Source organism: Squalius cephalus (assembly GCF_949319135.1).
Source record: "Squalius cephalus genome assembly, chromosome: 24".
In the NCBI taxonomy this organism is placed as follows: domain Eukaryota; kingdom Metazoa; phylum Chordata; class Actinopteri; order Cypriniformes; family Leuciscidae; genus Squalius; species Squalius cephalus.
The window spans coordinates 20,777,937-20,801,159 of record NC_137145.1 but is presented as its reverse complement, the minus strand read 5'-3'; the positions used below and the strand labels follow the sequence as shown (position 1 = coordinate 20,801,159).

At 34.5% G+C, this 23,223-nt stretch overlaps 4 protein-coding genes across 6 annotated transcripts in view; 2 read left to right on the top strand and 2 right to left on the bottom strand.

Moving 5' to 3' along the window:
* Nucleotides 1-830: 830 nt before the first annotated feature.
* On the bottom strand, nucleotides 831-2,829 carry fam136a (family with sequence similarity 136 member A). Of its 3 annotated transcripts, none has more exons than XM_079860432.1 (4): nucleotides 2,755-2,829; nucleotides 2,478-2,610; nucleotides 1,259-1,399; nucleotides 831-1,176 (listed from the first exon to the last, which is right to left on the bottom strand). In XM_079860432.1, exons 2-4 carry the CDS (start codon nucleotides 2,562-2,564, stop codon nucleotides 988-990), a joined length of 417 nt encoding a protein of 138 aa, XP_079716558.1. In that variant the 5' UTR covers nucleotides 2,565-2,610; nucleotides 2,755-2,829; the 3' UTR covers nucleotides 831-987. The 3 variants fall into 3 exon arrangements, with proteins under 3 accessions (XP_079716558.1, XP_079716559.1, XP_079716557.1); XM_079860433.1 differs by having other exon boundaries at nucleotides 2,745-2,793; XM_079860431.1 differs by lacking the exon at nucleotides 2,755-2,829 and having other exon boundaries at nucleotides 2,478-2,738.
* Nucleotides 2,822-9,881, top strand: pcyox1 (prenylcysteine oxidase 1). Its single transcript, XM_079860428.1, has 7 exons — nucleotides 2,822-2,907; nucleotides 4,965-5,109; nucleotides 6,044-6,250; nucleotides 6,961-7,135; nucleotides 7,239-7,450; nucleotides 8,323-8,475; nucleotides 8,969-9,881. The coding sequence occupies exons 2-7, from the start codon at nucleotides 4,998-5,000 to the stop codon at nucleotides 9,637-9,639; spliced, it is 1,530 nt and encodes a 509-aa protein (XP_079716554.1). The 5' UTR covers nucleotides 2,822-2,907; nucleotides 4,965-4,997; the 3' UTR covers nucleotides 9,640-9,881.
* A 2,036-nt stretch (nucleotides 9,882-11,917) lies between these two features.
* Nucleotides 11,918-18,118, bottom strand: stoml2 (stomatin (EPB72)-like 2). The gene is made up of 10 exons (XM_079860623.1): nucleotides 17,924-18,118; nucleotides 16,347-16,499; nucleotides 16,168-16,267; nucleotides 16,027-16,085; nucleotides 15,850-15,951; nucleotides 15,627-15,761; nucleotides 15,385-15,529; nucleotides 14,466-14,545; nucleotides 14,156-14,284; nucleotides 11,918-12,855 (listed from the first exon to the last, which is right to left on the bottom strand). The coding sequence occupies exons 1-10, from the start codon at nucleotides 17,966-17,968 to the stop codon at nucleotides 12,739-12,741; spliced, it is 1,065 nt and encodes a 354-aa protein (XP_079716749.1). The 5' UTR covers nucleotides 17,969-18,118; the 3' UTR covers nucleotides 11,918-12,738.
* Nucleotides 18,119-20,595: 2,477 nt separating this feature from the next.
* unc13bb (unc-13 homolog Bb (C. elegans)) overlaps nucleotides 20,596-23,223 on the top strand; it is a 93,341-nt gene continuing 90,713 nt past the window's right edge. Inside the window, exon 1 of the mRNA XM_079860525.1 lies at nucleotides 20,596-20,849. Coding sequence (XP_079716651.1) covers nucleotides 20,828-20,849 — 22 coding nt within the window. The 5' untranslated portion in view covers nucleotides 20,596-20,827. The remainder of the gene's footprint in view (nucleotides 20,850-23,223) is intronic.

Here is a 23,223-nt window from a genome sequence, read left to right as displayed (position 1 = left end):
TTTTAATTATTATAGACTTAATTTACATTTACATTTATTCATTTAGCTGACGCTTTTATCCAAAGCGACTTACAATTGCTATATATGTCAGAGGTCGCACGCCTCTGGAGCAACTAGGGGTTAAGTGTCTTGCTCAGGGACACATTGGTGCCTCACAGTGGATTCGAACCCGGGTCTCTCACACCAAAGGCATGTGTCTTATCCATTGCGCCACCACCACCACCGATTTAGAAGTTAATTTAGAAGTTAATACTATGAAGATGTGTATTTTTAAATGTGTATATATAAATTTTATAGCTATTATGTAAATATATATATATATACACATTTATTTTTATAAATGTATATTGTAAATATTTTATGTATATGTTGTAAAAAAAAAATTGTATTTTTAATTATATTTGTTTAACATTTATTAGAATTAAAAGTATAATTAAAAACAAAAACTTATATTTTATAACATACATATAAATAAAATATATACATTTTATATATATGTGTGAATAATACACATCTTATTTTCATTATAATTAAAAATTCAATTCAAGTGTTATATTTATTAATATACATATACATTTTATATACACACATATATACAACAATATATATATATGTAGCATACTTTTTTTTTTTATTATGCATGTTATATAAAACAATGCCTTGAATTTAATTATAATAAACATTTACTACAAATATGTTTTATTATAATAAAAATGATTTAACAATACAAAAAAAAGTCTTAATGGTTCTAAAAATAGAATTTATTTTCTTTCATCAAAATGTTTTTTTTTTTTTTCTGTTTCCCTGGGACACATTCAACAGACAGCAAGTTGATTTCGTCACATTTATTGCCTGTACAAAAGCCACAAACAATACAGACACAGTAATCAACACACGCCACTCGCCAATACGCTGACAGCAAAGAGCAACCTTCTGGAAAAGCAAATCTTCACAGTAAACCCATGAGTTTCGGCCATAATCTGCTCTTCACTGAGGTATTGAGTTCAGGCTGTCCTTCAGTCTGCGGGTCACACTGGGCAGCAGGTTCAGGTGCTCGTCCACACAGCTGCTCACACAGCTGTCCATCAGCGCCCGCACAGCAGGCTCCTTCGCCCCGGAGTCAAACAGGTCCTTGGCTTTATCGTTACAGTGCATCGTACACCTCGAGAGACGATCCTGTGGGCGAATCAAGAGTTCTTCCACATCACGCTCTTCCAGCTGGAAGATTAAGAGGAAATGATGGCACAGAACGACTGACCTGAAACTGCTCGAGCTCACTAGTGACCAGTCCTTGAGCTTTAGCCAGCGGCGTATGGCAGCGCTCGATACACTGGTGCACCTGGTTCATGGACTCACCGGGACGCTCACAACACTCGGCACTGCAGTGGAACATGCGGCCCTGAGAGCACATTTCAGTGTTAGCAGACGTTTACTTGCTCAACCTCTGACTAATAAGAGGTCAAAGACTATATTTTAGACATTAAAAGACTTCTAGTCAGTATAGAAAGGAAAAGAAAGGAGGGAGGGAAAGAAAAACAGAATCAATGACAAAACTATGCTTAAACATCTTATATTACTTCATATTAACGGAAACTACACTTAACAAAAACTACTGAATGATTTTTTAGAATATTCCATAAAAATGTAAATTAATTATAATTACTAACATTATATATTTTTTGTATAATCCATTGTATATAAATAATATATTAATATTAATTCCTTTTACATGTATATGACTATTAAAAAGTTTTAACAACTTTTTTTGTTAAAAAGTTTGGGGTCGTTGTGAAAGAGTCGTTCATTTCTGAAAGAAGTCTCCTATGCTCACCAAGGCTGCACTCTAATCAAAAATGCATAATACAACTGTAATATTGTGAAATATAACTGATTTCTATTTGATTACATTTTAAATTTTAATGTATTCCTGTGATGGCAAAGCTTTAATTCCTTTAATTAATTACTGACCCCAAACAATTAATATGTGAATATGTAAAAAAAAAAAAAAAAAAAAAGCAATGAATCATTAAACTGATCAAAAGTGATGAATGATTTGTATTTCAAATAAATGCTATGCTTTTGTACTTTCATCATGGTTTCCCTAAAATTATTAAGCAGCAAAAACTGTTTTCAACATTGATAATTATATATTAAATGTTTCTTGAGCATCAAATCATCATATCAGAATGATTTCTAAAGGATCATGTGACAAGCATCTAATGATACTGAAAATGGCTGCTTACAGTAAAATATAATAAAATAGAAAACAGTTATTTTAAATTTTAATAATTTTAACAATATTGCTGAACATTGAATAAATCATTCCTATTCATATCATAAAAAATAAAATAAAAACTGAAATGAATGTTGAGCCACAAAGAGCAACAGTGTTCTCATATCATATCATCTTGTCCCTCAGATCAGTTACTTCTGAAGAATCTGAAGGTCATCCTCCTCCTCCTCCTCATCATCCTCACCTGCATCTTCCGGATGTGATCTCTCTCCAGACTCTGAACCATGTCCTCCACTGCCTTCTGCACGCGAGCCTGATGAGCCTCTGCCATTCCTGATCTCACATCCACTGCTTCAGGTCTTCTTTAACCAGCGACTCTATAAAGCCATGAATCACAACGAACACGTTTTACTAACAACTCCTGGAAACCACTACTGAAACCTTACAAATGCATCTGTTTGAACTGAGCAACTGACACCAAAATGCTTCAATAATACTACAGTAAGGTCACCTCCTACTACCACACCAAAGCATGCTGCCACTATATTCACGCCACTTCCGCCATGGATGGAGTTCTTCCTATTTCCGGTTCCGTACTTCTTCTCAAAGGACGAATCTGCTTCTGGATTTCACGCACTTTATTATTTTAACTTTTCAAAGCGAGATTTACAGAGGTGAGAGATGTATGGTGTTTTGACAGCTGCGTAAACGTGGACGTGACATGCATGACAATGTCGGCATGAAGTCTTAAGAAGTTTAACTTCTTTAACTAATTTGTTTTGAATCGATTAGACTTAACTGTACTTTGTCCTCTCTGTCTATACAGCAGTTTTTATCAACGCTATTGATTAAAGATTTACATTTTTATTACAGCTTACATTATTAGCAGGCTGTCGAAACTGTAAATTGGGTTTATCCATATGCTTGTGTTCAAGAGCAGACGGAGCTCAACGAGACTGAACTGAACGCAAGAGTTTTCACAGGTGAAAATAGTCTTAAAGGCGCGTGTCAATCATAGACTGTAAAAAAAAAAAAAATGTTTCCTTAAAAATAGACGCAATGAAAAGAACGAGTAATGAAGATATTTTACTGTTTCTCATTACCAGTGTTGGGGGTATAACGCATTAAAAGTGTAACGCGAGGTAACGCAAAAGTAACGCGAGGTACGTAATCAGATTACTTTTTCAATTTACTAGTAAAACATTACTTTAAAAGTTACATTACAAATTATCTAAGTTACTTTTTCAAACAAGTAACGCAAGATAATTTGTTTTCATATATTTATTGACTGACAGCTCCTGTCATGTTGAGAGAAAACTGGAGTTGTGCAGAGGCGTTGTTTGCGCTGAGTGAACATGATGGTTAATAGTGCTAGACTAAATGTGAGCACTGAGCAGGCATTTGCTCATCTCACTGGTGCTGGGTTCCAGTCCACTTTTAGACACGCACTTGCGAACTTCCCTAAGCACTTCCCCTCGGGGGAATCCCCGCCGCCATTTTGAAGTGCGTTCCACTTCGTGAAGTGGACGAGGGAAGTTTATATGGACAGACCCTCGTTCCCTCGATTTTGACCGAGGGAGCGAGTCTACTTCAAAAGTACACTTCAGGCACCTATATGTCCCAATGCAGTATGATTGTGACGTCCCCACAGATCTCATCTAATCATCACCACAACAAACAACTCTATGATATATTAATTATATATTTTTTTTATTTAAAACAACCCGAACACACCTATAAACATTTGTATGCTGCATTACACAAATTCTTAAAGAAAAAAAAAATGCAAATAAATCAACTCCATAGCCGATTCCAAGTGATCAAGGGCTTAGGACGTTCCAGTTCAGCTCGCCGCAGTTTCCGCCAGTAGTGGGCACTCGTGCAACGTAAGCAATGACGTACATCCGAGGGAGGGAAGTTAGCGAGTGAAGGGCATGACAATTTTGGACTGGAACGCAGCCCGGGACAAAAACAGATTCAGTATTCCTCAAAATTAATAAAAACAGACATACTAATTCAAATAAGCAAAAATTGCTTTAGTTAGACATCACATTTTTATAGCTGAATTAAGAAGCTGCATCCAAAAATGCATACTCTCGTGAGTAGGTAGTGTTTAGTTTAAATAAGTAGTTACTTCGCAACCGTTAAAGTACATTTTATATATAGTATGAGTGTGTGTGTACTGTAGTATGAATGTGTGCAGTAATCTGGACTACATTTACCATGTTGTCATTATCATGTGACCTACCAGCGTCAGTTGGGTCGCTTCACTGCCATTCACAAATCCTCTCCCGTGGCCTCATGGGATTGTAAAGTGTCCATCTTATGCACACTTCAGAATTCAGAGAACTTTGAATTCAGACATACTTCTTTTTTCACGTACTGTTTTTCGCTTAATATATAGCACGTAATGGAAGTATTCAATATCGTATACAATTTGCACAAATGTGTTGCATTTGACATCCCTGCAAATTCATGAAAATTCCTTCATAGAATATTTTTCTCTAACATATTTTATCAACTAGATAATAAAATGCAAATCTGGAAGCAAGCTACATGATTTGTTTTGTAAAGCAAAATCTGACTTTTGCTATTAGATGATATAAAACACTGCTGTCAGTGAAGACATTTCGAACATCCACCTTCTTCCAAAGTACATTTCCTAAATGAAAAGTTTTATGAACTCATGTAAATGCCTCGTTTACCTATTATCTTGCCATTTCTTTTTCAGATGTTATTATTTGTGAAGCACTAAATCCCTAGAATGGCTCTGAGACACCTTTCGGTGAAGACTCTCCTCTTCATCGGGCTTTGTCAAGTAGGACGCAGGGGTTTTGCCTCTGCTCCTGAAGTCAGAGAGCCACCCAAGAAAATCGGTATGGTCAAATTCACATCATTCATTTATTTTAGTAGGTGTGAGACCTTTTAACCCTTTAAAGACCTACAATGAAATAATAGTCAGAAAACTCAATTTTTAAATGGAACAGTTTATTGAACCTTTAGCCTAAATTTAAAAACAAAAAGTTTGCATGTGTGTTTTAGATTTCGTATAATATTTGATACACCAGGCTTTTATGGCTCGTATAGGATGATACAGTGAGAAATATTGAGGTCACACTTGAGGAGGAGAAAAACACCTCAGTTTTATTCAGAAGTCCAAACTGAGCATATGTTATTTATATGGCCAAAATGTATATAGCTTGTAAAACCAGTATAGCAGACTGCTTGCATAAAATGCACATAAATATCAGTTTTCACTCTATATATCTAATAATAATATGTCTTAGTAAGATGATATTTACATAATTAAATGATTTTGTGGGCGAAAACATATAATGCAATGCAATACAATGATGATTGAGAGATATATTAATAAACATTCTTCAAAAGCCTGATGTATCATATTTGATACTCACATTTTAATGTGATTTTTTTTCTAAGAAAATACGTATGGATAATCAAATAAACCTCAGTTGCTTCAGTTCAGTAAGTGCTCATCTTGAAATATTAATATCAATATAAAATTATTCTTTTACTTGATCATTTTTTTTTTAAGATTTCACAGCAAAAAAAGACAATTACACTAAAAGGCCTTTTACTTTCTAAAAACATTTGAATTCTGAATAGTGCATGTAAATGAAAATGCATGTAGTAAATTGTGTACAACAGGTTTTTCAGTAAAGTTTTTCTCATGTTGTTAATTAATAGGCTTTTAGAAATGTATGTATCAGATATGAGACCGTAGACTTTATAGGGTTAATGGGAGTGTTTGGTGGGATCTGATGGATTAAGAGTCCATTTCTTCTTCAGCAATAATTGGGGGTGGTATTGGAGGCACGGCAACAGCGTTTTTCTTAAGACAAGAGTTTGGGCCGGGAGTGAAGATCGAAGTGTTCGAGGCGGGGACTGTCGGAGGGCGTCTGGCCACTGAGAACATTGGAGGATACGAGTATGAGACGGGGGGATCCATTATTCACCCCCTTAACCTGCACATGAAGTACTTTCTGGACAGACTCGGTCAGTGTCCACTTCCCTCTCAAGATCTTTCTGTTTAAAGAAATCTTATGATGTCCTTCTTCGAAACAACTGGATATTTTCACTTTAATCGGGGAAACTAAAGTGTGTCACTTCAGGGCTTTTCACACTTGAAATAGTTTACCCTGGGAAAATTAGAGAATTTTTATATTCTAAAATGTACATCAACTAATTAATACATTTTCAAATGAGAGATAAATCTTGCATTTTAACAAATGATTTTTCTTATAAACCATGTCAATATCTATGAAAAAAACCTAGACTTAGATTGTATAGACAAGATGTCGTTTCACACTGTACATTCCTAAACCCTGGGTTAATGTCCTTATTTGCATATTTGCAGTGCCAGTGTTACTGATTGGACGAACACAGCATCGGTTTATATAAAATCTAATTGTATACATTGCTATCAAGTATTACGAATCAAACATGTGAGGCATGTGATTGGCTGTCTGTTGCTAAGCGTCTAGCTGTAACATTCTAACACCAGATCATTTCACACGTTTGGCACCGCATTAGAGAGTTGCTAACCCTGATCTGGACTAGGGTTTCATAACCCCGGGTAAAAAACGCTAACTCTGCTTTTAAATTAAAAGTGTGAACCTTAACCTGGGGTTAAAAGCAGGGTTTAGAGCGACGACAACCCGGGTTAAGTGTGAAAAGCCCTATCTTATGTCATTTTCTTTGATCAGGTATGTCACCTCGTGCTGATGTATCTTCTAAACTGGCGATATTTGACGGGAAGGAGCTGACCTTCGAAGAGAGCGACTGGTTCATCGTGAATTTCATACGCATGCTTTGGAGATATGGATTCCACTTCATTCGGATGAATATGTGGGTGGAGGGCATACTGGACAAGTTTATGAGGTTTGTCTTTCGTGCCGCCTTAATTCATCTAGTAAGGAATAGAATGATTATGACCAGTAAGTTCTTAAGTTCCTTTTATTGTCCCTTTCTGTCCTCTGTGTAGGATATATCAGTACCAGCAGTTTGGCTACTCGTTCTCCAGCGTGGAGAAGCTGCTGCATGCTATGGGTGGAGACGGTTTCCTCACTCTGGTCAATCAGACGCTGGAGGAGGCCATGCTGGCCGAGGGCTTCTCTCAGGTCTTTCTTAATGACATGGTAGCACCCATCACACGAGTCAACTACGGCCAAAGTGTCCGAATCAATGGATTTGCAGGTATGTTTATACTATAAAGGATGTTTGTGACATTTCAGCATTCATAACAAATGGGCATATAACACAAAGTTTTTTGTGTAAATAGAATCTATTGCTATTGAAACAGTGTAAATAGCCGCTGCCTTAAAATATTTATAATACTCTGAATGTTTGATGTTTGTGCCAAATCAAAATCATCTCGTGCAACCAGTGTGCAAACATGCAGGGAAATCATATCATGACTGTTTGTCTCTTAAAATATCAGATAATTTGACCTTTTTGTGACAAGGCAAAGTTAGTTCAGGTTGAAGAATGTCATGTGGTGCGACTCCGCAAAAACTTAATGAGATTTACAAATTTATGATTGATTATATTTCTAATAAAAATATATTTTTTTACATTGAAAAATGTATTTAAAACTTTTCTGAAAATAATGATTAAGGTGTGTACACTCACAAGTATTCGCAGTGTAAGGGAAATATGTTATTATTTGGTTACACCACATGACATTTTTCAGTTTCAGTTGTTTTATTTTTATATATAAAATTTTTCAAAATGATATGAAACCAACATACATTTAAAAATGTAATAACCAAAGCATACTTTTAAATAAAAAAACTTTCAAATAGATTTTTTTGCCTTTTCTTAATCATGTAAACAATTGTCATGGTCTAAAATGCCATAGAGACCATGTGCTGTAATTATGTAACAGCAAAGCAGTTTTAGTTTTGTACCACAAATTTGTTGTTGTGTTTGGTCAACACTTTATATCTGTGTAATCTAATGTATAATCTTGTTGTCTAATGTGTAATGTGGTCCTACAGCAAAAGCATTTTGGAAACACTGATTTAATACATATGGAAGTGTGTGAATATGGCGTATTCCTTTTGTAGGCGCTGTCGCACTAGCAGGAGCCGAGTCAGGTTTGTGGGCAGTGGATGGAGGAAATAAGTTGGTTTGTTCCGGGCTTTTGTACCACAGCAAAGCCGAGCTTGTTCCAGCTCGTGTGACTGCCATCTCCATAAAGATGAGACCATCCAAAATTGGTACAGTCCACTATGAACATTATAGTAAATCTTTTTATATAGTATGTACACTACCGTTTGGGGTCCGTACGATTCTTTTCAAAGAAATTAACACATTTATTTAGCAAGGATATATTAAACTGACCTAAAGTGACAGTAAAGACATTAATAATGTTTCAAAATATTCTATTTCAGATAAATGCTGTTCTTTTGAACTTTCTATTGATCAAAGAATCCGAAAAAATGTTTTCACAATTGTTTTCAATATTGATAATAATAAATGTTTATTGAGCATCAAATCAGAATATTACAATGATTTTAAAGAATCATGTGATATTGCATCACATGAATACATAACATTTTAAAACATATTGTTATAATATTTCACAGTATTGCTATAAATTCAGCATTGTTGAGTATAAGAGACAAAAAAATTGTTAAAATCTTTTGAATGGTAATGTGTCTCTACAGTCTGATCATATTTACCAATTTTTTTTTTTTTGTTGCCTGTCAGGTTCAGTCACAAATTTCTATGAGGTGAACTACGTTGGTGAGTCTGGTGCCGCCCACTCCATGTACGACATAGTTGTAGTCGCCACACCTCTCCACCAGGGCATGTCTGACATCAACTTCTCAGGCTTTTCTCCACCCATTCCATCCCACTTCCCCGGTCGTTACCACCAAACGGTGGCCACGCTGGTCCACGGCCTGCTCAATGTGTCCTTCCTGGGCACCACAGAAAAGCCGGAAGACTTCTTCGTATCCGATGTCCTCACGCTGGATAACAAAGCCGCCGACATCCTGAGCCTGAGCTCTCTGAACCCGGTGAAGATTCCCAAGGGCTACAGCCCAGGCCCTGCCAGCCAAAGCAAAGTTTGGAAGATCTTCTCGTCCCAGCCTCTTTCTCAGCAGCATCTGCAGCAAATCTTCCTGTCCTGGGACTCTGTGTCGGAGAAGCGCTGGCTCGCGTACCCCTCCTACAACCCGCCGCACCGCAGGACGCCTCCCTTCATCCTCCACGAGCGCCTCTACTACCTCAACGCCGTGGAGTGGGCGGCCAGTGCCATGGAGATGAGCGCCATTTCAGGCCGTAATCTGGCCCTGCTCGCCCACCACCGCTGGTTCCAGCAGACGGGCAAAATCGACCAGGAGGATCTGCACACCCGACTCAGAGGTGAACTTTGACAGAAGAGCAGGGCGCTTCATAAGCAATAAACTCTCTTATGGAGATGAGAGATTGGATTTTTGTGCTGTTTAATCTAAAAAGATTTTTTTTTTCTTGGTGAATCTCATAAAGAAATATCTGCTTTATATTTCGCCCCCAAAATAAGAAATTATATTTCACCCATTTTTAGTAACATTATTTTCAGTACAATTAAGCACTTTCACCCCACAATTCTCATTACCGTAATGTGGAAGAATCTTATCATTACATAAGTTCAATTCAGTATAGTAAATACTTGATCTGTACTACAAATATACTTTACATGATATTATATACATACAATTTATATATTATTATAAACTATATATTATTATAATGAATAGATTTATATATATATATATATATATAATTATTTTTTTATTTTATTTTTTTGTCAGTTGTTTTGCGATTCATTAATGATTTCGTTAGCAGTGGCCTGGCATTTAAGGTAGCATCACTTAACTTCACTGCAAAAAAAAAAAAAAATAGCAATTAATAGTTATACTAGTATTTTTACTGGTATCTTTATTATTATAGATTTCTGAACAATAGATTTATACAATTTCACTTTGTACAGAACACTTAAGGGTAAATCAGCATGTTTCACAGACTACAAAGCCATAGAGAAAATAATTATTTGACAGACAGTGTCTACATACGTCCTTGTGGGGGAATCTGTGTAGCGTTGTATTGTAAAATATTTTCTTCTCAATTAAGCACTTTTATTCCCCATTAGCAAGTTTTTTTTTTTTTTTTTTTTTCATTTGTGTTATTCTCATTGATCATTTTCATTAATATAATCTTTTAGCCATATTACATTAAACAAATATTGTAATAAAAGTACTTAAATTAAAAATGACAAATTAAACACTTTACTACCAATATGATGGTAATTACAATACAATATTTTCCCCTTGTTTTGTGTTCTAGACGGGTTTCATGAGATTCACTCTTGTGTCCTTCAGGTACATTTTAAGAAGAGCCACCCAGGATGCACTGTGAAATTTCACCGTAATAGTGAGCTTTTATAAGATTGTGGGTATATTGCCCACATTTTTACTCTTTTAATAACATCATCTTGTGATGAGAAACTGTACAGTATGTAGAAGCACTAGGATTAGCACAATAGGTGGCTCTTTATTTTAAACGAAATGGAACGAAGTAATAATATAGATTGATTGATACTACTGCTACTAGTGTGTGCGCGAGTGGTCAGGGTCGCTATCTTGTGCTAAGTTTGCACTGATATGTTAAAACTACCACGTTAGATCACTTGTTCACTCCTTTAACTTGTAATTTACAATCTCAATGACCTATAACTCTGATGAATGTGCACAGGAAACTATTGAATTCTTATTTTGTTCTTCCTGCAAATAATTATTCTTGGTGCCTTAAAGTGTCTTCGGTTTCATAAACTCCACAAAAAAAAAAAAAAAAAAAAGAATGGATGTGTGATTTGATTTGATTTCCACAGACCAAAGTGAAGTTTTTTTCCAATTATGGTGGTATTTTACTTCTGTCAATTTATGGTTATTTAATTAAAAATAATTGCTTTACATTTGTTGAATTTTAATAATGATCAGATAATAATGGATCAAAACCTTCTGAAGTATTTTTCCCCTTGTTGCACAAACATTAACAGTCATGGCAAACTGGCAAGTATTGAGACTTGGACTTGATATGAGTTTCTAACTTTCTGTGTTTTTCATGAAAATGAGCCTTTCTTATATTGTAAGTTTATTTTGTAAGTTTATTTTTCCTTCCCGTTGTAAACGATGCCTTCCTGCAAGAAGCACACTCATTTTAGTCTGTTTACGTATTTGGGATTTTTTTTATAAGAACAAATGGATGATTGTTCAAACTTGTCAAAAGCAGGATTGACATTGATGGGACTTAAGATGGAGAATTTTATATTGATTGAAGATCAAAACATGTTTACAATTGCAATAAAGGTTAATGTCTTTTAAAATGTGATTAAATGTATTATTTTGTGCAGTTTTACATGAGATACTTAAATGTTTGTGTTAGTGGCCTCAAGACCAGTGGAATTAGTGTATATGACAAAGATTTTAACTCAGCTTGCTTTTCATGGTTTTCTATCGAAAGTTCCCACCAGGGAATACAAATTTTAAATAGTTCTGGGGACAAAAAAAAAAAAAAAAAAAAAGCAAGAATTGTGAGTTTACATATCACAATTTTCAGGAAAAAGTAAAAATTACGAAATTATCTAGTCTTGATCACTATTTTTTTATTTTTTTTGCTAAATATAATACATACACGACCCTCTACTTAAAACCATATAAAAGTAGCAATAGCTCTGAATTATAAACTACTTTTTTTGTTGAGTTTGCTGTAGTGCACTTCTAAATGCAGGAAATATCATTACACTTGTCTTATGAAATATTTCTAGTGTGAAAGTGACTTCTGTGTGACCTGCGCTTCCAGAGGCGCATCAGATCAGAACTGATATTCCCATCATACCACCCTTCAAACACTTGCCACTTTCATCCATATAACGACCATGTAGCAACCACACGCAGGGGAAGCCCTAGTGAATTTAAAGTTTGTCCTCCCTAAAATTGTACAGTGTGTACAGGCGCAACTGCATGCTTCTACAACAGACAATGGACCTTTCTCGCCCATGAAATATTTCACAGAAGTTTCGCTAATGTGGCGTACCTTAACTCTCTCAAAATACATCGGTTTGGAAAAAGCTGTATCCAGCCATACAACATTTACCAATGTTCTGCAGTTCATCAATTCATTCATTTGCAATTAATTTGAATCTCATGAATATTACTACTTTTTTATTTTTTATTGAAAATATGAATAGCAGAAACCTTTGAATAATGGTGAATGGCCTTTAATTTTACAAGAACTAGAAACAAAACATCCCAAACTTATAACAGACAGAAACAAAACATAACACACACACAATAAAATCTTTGAGTAGTTAAACACCATTACAGAACACCATAGTGTTTCAGGTATTTTATCAGCATAAGTAAATTATCACATCAGTCCTCTACAAACAGAATAGGTATCAGTTTGTGTCTTTAGTCCCAGAATGAGACTCAAACCTATTTCTGTGCAGTTTCAGTTTCAGACACTGCATTTCCTTCCCAGGCCTCGGGGGTCGCGATGTCTGCTGTGCTCGGAGCTGGTGTCTTTGATAAATTCCCATAAATCGCCATGGCCTGAAGACGGTAGAGAACAATGAGGAATACATGCAAACTAAAAATGATTCTAATTATTAGGATATTATTTTATGTGCCATATATACAGTAGCGGTCAAAAGATTTTAAAAATAATTCAGATTTAAATGTTTTTAAAAGTCATCTATTACTGTTATGGCAGTAATATTTTCAAATTTGATTAGAATTTAAAATAATTAATAATAGCATCTTAGAATGATTTCTGAAGGATCATGTGACACTGCAGACTTGAGTAATGATGCAGAAAATTCAGCTTTGATCACAGGAATAGATTACATTTTTAAAGGTGCAGTGTGTAATTTTTAGAGGCATCTAGTGGTGAGGTTGCGAATTGCAACCAGCAGAGGTTACGGTGGCCAACAGGAAAAGATGTCGTCGTCTGAGACTGTTAAGCAATGAGGTTTCTTTACAAAGATAAACTAAGAAATGATGTTTACTTAATTATTCAGTAAAATGATGTTATTGCAAATACTGTATTATTGTTACTTGTTCATCATTGTGTCAGTGTTTTATTCACTGACTTTAGCTCAGGGATGGGCAACTTCGGTCCTGGAGGGCCACTGTCCTACAGAGTTTAGCTCCAACCCTGAAAAAATCACCTGCCTGTAACTTTCTAGTAATCCTGAGGACCTTGATTAGCTTGTTCAGGTGTGTTTGACTAGGGTTGAAGCTAAACTCTGTAGGACATTGGCCCTCCAGGACCGAAGCTGCCCATCCCTGCTTTAGCTAGCTTTGCCCGAAGAACAGCATAGTGACGAAACGTGTTTGTCCATTTAGGGCTACTGTAGAAACATGTCGTCGCATTTCAATGTAAGGGGACGAGATACTTCTGTATGTAGATAGAAATGCTAAGGTAATGAAAACATAACGGTTCATTAAAGCCCTGAGAGGACTACAGACACTCGATTTTTATACTTTCTTTTTTAGAGTACTTACATTTTAATTATGTATTGGTATATAAAGATAGTTTAAACAAATTTGGGGAAAAGTTTTTTAGAAAAAACCTGCCTACCCTGCCTTTAAGTAAGGTCTTTATACACCACTGAAAACAGTTATGTATATGATATTGCATTTCTGTCAACAGATCCTCCTAAATATTACACAATGCACCTTTAGAATATATCGAAGTTATTTGAAATTGAAAATAATATTTCACAAAATTACTGCTTTTGTTGTATTTTTGATCAAATAAATGCAGCCTTGGTGAACAAAAGAGACTTGGTTCAAAAACAATGAATCATAATTATTCCTAACTTTATCCGGGTACAGAATGAAGTCATACCTGAGTGACCATACTGCTGATGTCTCCTGTGTTGGAGGGCAGTAAGATGGTGTTGGACTCCTTGGCCAGGTTGGAGAAAGCAGAGACGTACTGTTCGGCCACACTTAAAGATGCCGCAGCATTTCCATTCTGTACAGTTATGAGACATCAACAAGATGCCTTTATAATGTTAAACAGTCTGAACTCACCATATTTGTGTCAGGTGTAATACTCTATCAGTCAGACTGAAGAATTGATTTCCTAGTCTCTACTGAGATACAGTGTCATGTTTATAAGTGTGATCTGCTCTTCAAAAGAGGATGAGATGTACCTGCAGAGTGAGCGCCTCGGACAGCAGCCGGATGGCTTTGGCCTTCGCCTCCGCTTTAGCCAAAACAGCGTTCGCTTCTCCTGCACAGGGGAAAAAGAGCAGTAATACGTCAGTGAGGATTATGAATATTCAACCATTCATTTAATTATGAACATATAATTAATATACATTTGCATTATTTAAAAATAATAAGAAAAATGTTTGTTATATTTCTTCATAATAATATAAATAAAAACAATAAAATATTTAACAACAATTTGCACAATTTATTTAAATTTGATTGATTATAAATATTGTTATTGTTCAATGTAAAAACTGACATCCAGTGTTATATATAATAATTGATACTATTATAGTTACTTATGTGTAACTTATTTTAGTATATTATAATATATATATTATAATATTACTATAATATTTTAAAGGTGATTTTATTTCTAATTTTTGTATTCATTTATTTTAAATTCAGTCATTTAGTTTAGTCATTTTTAATTTATAATTGTTTATATATATAGGAAAAGAACTGTTTATAGACATTTAAATATGTGTACAGACATATATTATATAAAATGTCTATAAACAGTAGTTTTCCATTTTAGTTTATTTATTTTTTGTTATTTTAGTACTTCAACTTAAACTAAACAAAAAAGAGAAATAATAAATAGCTGAAATAATTCATATTCAATATTAGAGTTAACATTTATTTTTATTTCAAGTAATGAAACAGTTTTTTATGGTTTTAGTTTACGATAATAACCCTGGTGGCATCAGCCAAAAAAGAAATTTAGTTCAGAGGTGGGGCAAGTTATACCATGAATTGTTCACAATAAGATAATTTTGGTTTAATTTTGATTTCAGATTTGACAACAACATTTTATTCAACTGCTAACATTATTCCAAACCAAAGTAAAAAGCCCACCAGCAGCTTTGTTAATCTGTTCGGCCTTCTGTCCCTCAGACGCCAGAATCTGAGACTGTTTGCGACCCTCCGCCACGTTGATGGCCGCCTCTCTGTGTCCCTCTGACTCCAGAACAGTCGCTCTCTTTTTCCTCTCGGCCTCAACCTGAACGACATTCATATCACATCAGTCATATGATTGAGAGGAGCTCCTTTCAGTCCTTTAGATCTATGAGATCAAGGTGAAGAGTAAATCATCATACCTGCATTTGCATAGACTCTTTTACCCGTGGAGGAACGTGAATGTCTTTGATCTCGTATCGAAGACATCGAATCCCCCATTCATCTGATGCCTGGTTTATCGAGTGGACAATATTGGAATTCAGGGACTCTCTTTCCTGCCAAAGGACGAAATGATCCTTAAGCACGCAAATTAATAGTATATCCAATATTGTAAGTCGCTGACAGATTGCCTGGCATTCATACCCTAAACACTTTGTCCAGGGTCAGTTTTCCCAACTCTGATCTCATGGTGGTCTGTGCCAGCTGGGTGACGGCATATTCTGGGTCCTCCACGCCATAACTGGCCTTCAGACGAGAACAACAGCACATTATGAGAGGAAAGCCTAAAGAAACACCGGAATAAAGCAGCAAACTACTTACCTTAAACGGATCAAGTATCCTGAGGTATAAAACTCCATCTATCTGCAAGGTCACATTGTCTAAAAGCAAAACATCATATTAAGTTCATCTCAATAATCCATAAAAGTGGGAGAGAAAAAGATCAGAATGGCTGTGATTTACCAAGGGAAACTGCTGACTGCTCCGGCACATCGATCACGATCTCTTTGAGGCTTTGAACATATCTAATTTTGTCCAAGACTGGAATTAAGAAGTTTAGACCCTGTGGCGAAATCAAATATTTGAAATGGAAGTGATTCATATATATTGAAGCTATTCGTGGAGAAGAGATGAGAACTCACTGGTTCCAGGATCCGGTGGAAGCGGCCCATCCGCTCCACTACCCAAGCCTCCTGCTGGGGAACGAACAGGACCACGGTGTTCATGGGAAGGCTGGAGGCCCATCGCTGCTGAGCTCGAGTCCTCCACAACACAGGCACTGTTTGACGCGAATGCTGTTCACAGAAGAGAGACAGAACGCAACCAGATGTAGTATATGAAAGCAAATTACACAGCAAACCTATATATAAAATTAATTTTTGCATTAATTCAAAAATATGATAATTAAATAAATACACACACACACACATACACATACAAGTCACAAGTGGTCAAAAGTTTGGAAACATTACTATTTTTAATGTTTTTGAAAAGTCTCTTTTGTCTCTCTTTGAAAAGTTTCCAACATTGATAATTAGTCAGCATCTATAGACTGATTTCTGAAGGATCATGTGACACTGAAGACTGGAGTAATGATGCTGAAAATACAGCTAGGATCACAGGAATAAATTACATTTTCAAGTATATTAAAATAGAAAACCATTATTTTAAATTGTAATAATATTTCACAATATTATAGGTTTATTTTATATTTTTTTACCAAATAAATGCAGGCTTGATGAGCATGGAGAAAATAGAAATACTAAAAAATAGTAATGTTTCCAAACATTTGACCGGTAACCTTTTTTATATTTGCATAATAAGATAAGTAAATAAAAAAAAAAAAAAAAAAAAAAAAAAAAATATATATATATATATATATACACATAAGTGTTGTCAAATCGATTAATCGCATCTATCACAAGTTTGAGTTTATATAATAGAATACTGTGTATGAATATTATTATATATTTATATATTATGTATCAATATGTTTTATGAATAATTTAATATGTCATACACACACACACACATGAAAATAATAATATATATACACACACACATATATATATTCAAACACAAACTTTTATTTTAGATGCGATTAATCGATTTGACAAAAATAATATTATATATATAAATATATAATTAAATCAATTTATTGAAAAAAATATATATATACATTGAAATAAAAATTAAAACTTTGAGCACTGTGTAGTGTAGTAAATGTTGTACAACCATTAACATAATAGAGATCAGTGAGTACAACTCTGTAGCCTACTACTTGTACTGTGTGTGTGTGTGTGTGTGTGTGTGTGTGTGTGTGTGTGTGTGTGTGTGTTGTCGATGAAGATAAATTCCGCTGTATCTCTGCAATGGCAAATAAAGTCATTCTGACATCTGCCAGACCGGTTTGTTTAATTCAAAAGTTATGAAACATATCTGACACCAGCCATCAATCATATGAGGCTTGAAGCTGAACTACACAGTAATGTGGGATATAACACGCCTGATGAAACAAGCAGCTGATGTAACAATCATCACGTCTTCAAAGAAATTCATAATACTTATGTTAAATATTTAGAATATTATCTCGAAAAGAAACGTGCGAACGAACTCGTTTAAATCGATTTAATTTCGAAATGAACTTCAAGACAGAATTCAGCAGAAGTGTCAAGCAGTGACGGGACAGTCCTACAGATCAGCAGTGCACGTGTGTTACCTTTAAAAGGCCGCTCCCTGCCCGACACACCACCGTCCTCAGCATTTTCACCCTGTGTGAAAACAGATGTTGAAGATGTCTATTACAAATGAATGAACTCTTCCCGAGCTTACACTACAAACGTGACCCTCTAACAGCTGCGGAAATCAAAGTTACAACATCACGGGCGTGCGTCAATTACAAACATCCGGGTCTGCGAGGGAAACAAATGCTTTTAATATATGGTTCCGGGAATACGTCCGTAATGTCTGTAGCTGAACGTTGAGTGTGAAATCTTACAAATAAATTATAACGTTTAATTGTACACACCAGTATGTTTATGAATGTTTCAATGGATGTTTTTTTATTATTATTATTATTATTATTGTTGTTGTTGTTGTTGTTGTTGTTGTTTATGTATTTTGTATTTTAGCCACTAGTGGGCAGTCATATTTTTAATTCAGCTTTCAGATGATGTTGTAAAGCAAACTTTTACATATGGCTTTATAACTTCTCTGGGGTGCAATGTGGCTAAATGCCTTCTAGGTTAAAAGGTCTCTTGGATGTATTTTTTTTCTACATGACAACATACACGACTATACTAAACTACCGTACCGCATCAACTAGTTTTGCATAATTTGGGAGAAATTATAATTTGTTGTGATGCATGTGCAATGTGGGCTCATATCAACAGCTCCAGTCCAGTGTTTTTATTGTTAACCAAAACTAAAACGTTAATAAACGTTATTAAAACGTTAATAAGTGTTTTCGTAAATTAAATCAAGCTGAAATAAAATGAAATATAGGCCCGGTTTAACAAACAGGGCTTATATTAAACCAGGATTATGCCTTAGTTCAATTAGGACATTTAACTGTGCCTTAGAGAAAAACATTAGTGTGCATCTTGAGACAAAACAACAGCACTGATGTATTTTAAGATATCTCAGTGCAAGTTTCTTTCAGTTAAAACAGCTCAAACAGTCTGGGACTTGCTTAAGCCTTGTCTGTGAAACCGGTGCTTTAATACTTAATAAAAAAATGAAACAAACATTTTTTGACAAAAATTAGAAATGTTTAAAAAATTGAAAAATTAGAAAAATTACTAAAACTAAAACTGACAAATATATTAAAGCTAATTCAAAATATGAAATACATTACAAAAGCACATAACATGACTAAAACTTAAACTATAATTACAATGAAAAGCATAAATATACAAATGAAAATAAAATCTAATTTGAAATATAAATAACTGATATTATAGTAATCCTATAACACTGCTTCAGTCACAATGGAGATTTGTAGATTTATTTTAGATGTAAAGTTATTTTACTAATAACAGAATGATGCATACATTAAGTTATGCATTAAATAAAATAAATAATAAATAAAAAAATGTACACAAATTGTGTTACAAAACAACAACAACAATAAAAAGTTTTACACTGGTCATATTTGACCAAAGGATCACACGAGGGTTTGGCAATAGGAGAGTAAATAACAGATATATCCATATGAGTTGACTTTTGACTGTCATCCTGTTTTACGTCCATACGTCCACCTGATGGACTGATGAAAGGAAATATGACCATGTTCATTTCATTTCAGCAGTCCATCATTACAGTCCATACATTTATACATTTTTTGTTATTGAATAAACATTATTATTCATGCACTTTTGTTCAAATGCAAACATTGAACAATAGGTTTATAATAGTTAACTAAAACTAAAACCATTAGAAATAAAACAATGTTAACTGAAATAAAATAGTCAAATAAAAAAAAAAACATTTTATTTCAGCTACTTGCCAAGGCATTTTTTCTCATTTTAATTTAGTTTAACGTCCTGTTCTAAAATAACTAAAATAAAATACAAATGAATAAAACTATATAGACATATAAAAAACAAACAAAAAACAAACAAATAAAATGACAAAAAACAACAAAATGACTAAAAATGTAACTAAATAAAAATGAAAATGGAAAATAAAAAAATAAAAAACACTAATTTAAAATATTCAAATAAACGAATAGTATTTCAGTGATGCTATTAACTAACACTGGAACATAACACAATTATAAAAAATAAATAAAATGAGAAACAAGAGAAAAGAGGGAAAATGCAACTTTAAAAATAAGAAAGAAAGAAAGAAAGAAAGAAAGAAAGAAAGAAAGAAAGAAAGAAAGAAAGAAAGAAAGAAAGAAAGAAATGGCAGCTGGGTAATAATATATATATAAAAATCAGATATAAATCAGACATATATCAAATGAATACTTTGTAAGCTCACACACTTTTAAAGTCTTTATAGCTTTATAGAGTCTCTACTCTCTATGTACTTAAAAAGTAAAACTTTCTAAAGTAAAAGTTGAGTCAAAATAGAATTAAATGAAAGCACTTTTCATCCTCTTTAGTATATTCAGTGAAGCCAACATTTTCCCATAAAAGTGAGACAGGTCTTGAGCACTGAATAATTCTCCCTCCCCAATATAACTGATTAAGTAGAATGGCCGAAATATGTCTCCAAGTTTTGCGGGCCAGCGTCACACCTGTTCCTCCACTCGGTGCAGCCATAAGCCACACCCATTCGCTCATCCATTGGTCAACAGTCCGACAAACCCCGCCCTCGGAATCAGGGGCATCTCGGCGATTCTGACGCCATTTAAATCCCTGCAAGCCCCGCCTCTTATCCTGTGAGTTTCTACACATTCAATTTGGTCATGGCGATGGGACATTTGAGTCAGTACGCGTCACCTGTAGGATAGTGCCGAGTTAGTCCGTCGAGCATCCGTGCTTCTTCAAACTCACCCTCAGAAGTGCGCTCATGACGAGCAAACAACTTGTGACATCACCTGAAATGTCCCCGGACAGCTGAGAACTTCGATTACACTGCCAGGATTTAAGCAGGAGGAAAAACTTCGGTTGCCATGTCTCTCCTCTGCGTGAGAGGTGAGAGCTGTTTTCCATGTGTTTTCCAACTGTCCTGTCTTCATGTGTGTGCACCTGTCATCAGCTCAGCAGGTGTTGTGTTTCTGTAAAAGTTCAGAGGCGCGAGCGTTTTTGGAAACTGTAAACATCTTATTATTTCCTTTCTCTGTTTTCATGGAATGATATACATTTTACATTAATGAAGTGATGGTGTCAAGTTCCAACAGGTCTGTGATATTACATAATTTGAGGTTTGCTGTAGGTGTGATGGTGTAGCTTGAGGGAAGCAGCTGTTTGTCGTCATGATGTAGTGCAGCTCTGCCGCCGAAACAAGAAACATACATTTATAAAACTATTGGAAGGTATTACAAAGAAACTAACATTTCCCAAATGTTATATAAACTTCTTTTTAATATATTTTCTTTTTAATATATTTTCTTTAACCTGTTTGGTGTAACTTACTAACAGTGTGGGAAATAAAGAATAAATTTAATTTATTGCAAAAAAGACGTAGCTGATACTTGCATATAATATGATAGGATATCTGTATTATTTTACGCAAAGTTATATGGTAATATTTTTATATAGCATGATATTTATTTTTATATATTTTTATATTAATATATTTACATTTATATTACAGTAACAATTTAAGTATTAATATAAGTAAATAATACATTAAATACTAATTAAAAATTGTTTCACAGTGAATTAAATTAAATATACTAAATGAAACATATCAAATTAAAATAATAAATAACATGCATGTTATAATTTGTGTATAAAATATAGAAAATAAATGAAAATGTATAATTTATATTATTTTTGTGATTTAATTGAGTTATTAATTAAAGATTTAGAATTTACATGTTAATATTTTACGTTATAGTTTGTATTTGTATAAAATATAGACGTCAAATGTATACATGTATTAATGTATGCATCTTAATGTTTTTTGAATACTATCGGTTTACTATTTTAAATGCTATATTTAGTCATTTAATTGAGCTATTTTTTGAAGACCATTTTAATTATTGTCAGTATGCAGTATTTTGTATATGATGCTCACTCACCAGGCCCTCTTGAAGGAAAGCAGATCAAAAACATTGTGTGTCATCTGCTCTCATACTCTTTCAGAGATGCACATTCTCCTTTTATCTTTGGTCACCGGCCAGTTGCAGATCAACATCTTTCTGTGCTCAATGGCAATGCTTGCTTTGCTGTCTTTGGTGAAAGTGTCTCTGCTTAATGTCCACACAATATAGCTTGAAGGCCGAGTGGGGTGTGGGATGGGATCTGTACACTGGTTGCTCATCCACATCTATGAAGAGGTGCAGGCTAATGTGATTTAAACAGTGATCGGGCTGTTCGACAGAAGAAGACACAAATAAAAGAAGCAAATATATTTTATAGTGGGACCAATCATTGTGATACTCTTTTCTTCCCAGTATAGTGGTGCAGGGATGACGTCAGAACCCAGAAGTCTAATTCACCGCTGGTTCCTTCGAGATTTTCCTGTGGGGTTTTATAATGGGGGTTTTCGATTTATGTGTAAAATAAAGCCTGTGGTAAACATTATACTTAGATGTTTTGTTCTACAAAGAAATTACACACACCCATAGCGAAAATGCAAATTTTGAAGCAGTTTATTTTTGAAACATTAAAAACGTACAAAGTAACTAGATAGGGCATTTTAGAGTGTGAGTGTGTGCAGTGTACGTTGTAGTGCAACACATCAAAGTATCATCAAGTTATGTTTACCACAGGCTTTATTTTACTCATTCATTGAAAAACTCTATTATAAAAACCCATGGGAAAAGCTTGAAGCAACCAGCAGCGAATTATAGTCTTCGGAGATCTGACATCATCCCTGCACCACTTTATTGTGACTGATATCCAAATGAAACAAGACAAAATGTAGGGCTGGATATGTGGTTTGCTATTGGTCAATCTCAAGGCAGGCTCACACTTAATGACTTTTGGCTGGATTTGCCGCGGTCAAATCTGTGCTCGTTGCGGTCAAGTATGAGCAGGTCAGCGATATTTTCAAACCTGCTTGATAGTAGGGCTGTGCAATATAATAAATAAATAAATAAATAAATAAATAAATAAATAAAAATATATACAGTATATACATGCAAATATTTCTTACATATATACATGCATGTGTGTGTATTTATATATACAAAAATAATTATACACAGTACACACACATATTTTATGTAAACACAAACTTTTATTTTGGATGCGATTAATCGCGATTAATCGTTGCACAGTCCTACTTGATAGTATCGCCACATGATCTTGTAGTGCGTGAAATGCAATGACAAGGTGGAACTGATCCAGCCAATCACAGCGCAGATGGTATAAACGGAAAAATCTTGTAATCACTTCT

Coding starts and splice junctions, on each gene's coding strand:
- fam136a (XM_079860432.1), bottom strand. CDS start 2,564: ATGGCAGAGGCTCATCAGGCTCGCGTGCAGAAGGCAGTGGAGGACATG. Junction 1,400..2,477: donor ATCACATCCGGAAGATGCAG/GTGAGGATGATG, acceptor ATGTGCTCTCAG/GGCCGCATGTTCCACTGCAG. Junction 1,177..1,258: donor GTGAGCTCGAGCAGTTTCAG/GTCAGTCGTTCT, acceptor ATTCGCCCACAG/GATCGTCTCTCGAGGTGTAC.
- stoml2 (XM_079860623.1), bottom strand. CDS start 17,968: ATGCTGAGGACGGTGGTGTGTCGGGCAGGGAGCGGCCTTTTAAAG. Junction 15,762..15,849: donor CCCTGGACAAAGTGTTTAGG/GTATGAATGCCA, acceptor GTCCTTTGGCAG/GAAAGAGAGTCCCTGAATTC. Junction 12,856..14,155: donor TCAGCAGTATGGTCACTCAG/GTATGACTTCAT, acceptor TACCGTCTTCAG/GCCATGGCGATTTATGGGAA.
- pcyox1 (XM_079860428.1), top strand. CDS start 4,998: ATGGCTCTGAGACACCTTTCGGTGAAGACTCTCCTCTTCATCGGGCTT. Junction 6,251..6,960: donor GTACTTTCTGGACAGACTCG/GTCAGTGTCCAC, acceptor TTCTTTGATCAG/GTATGTCACCTCGTGCTGAT. Junction 8,476..8,968: donor GATGAGACCATCCAAAATTG/GTACAGTCCACT, acceptor GTTGCCTGTCAG/GTTCAGTCACAAATTTCTAT.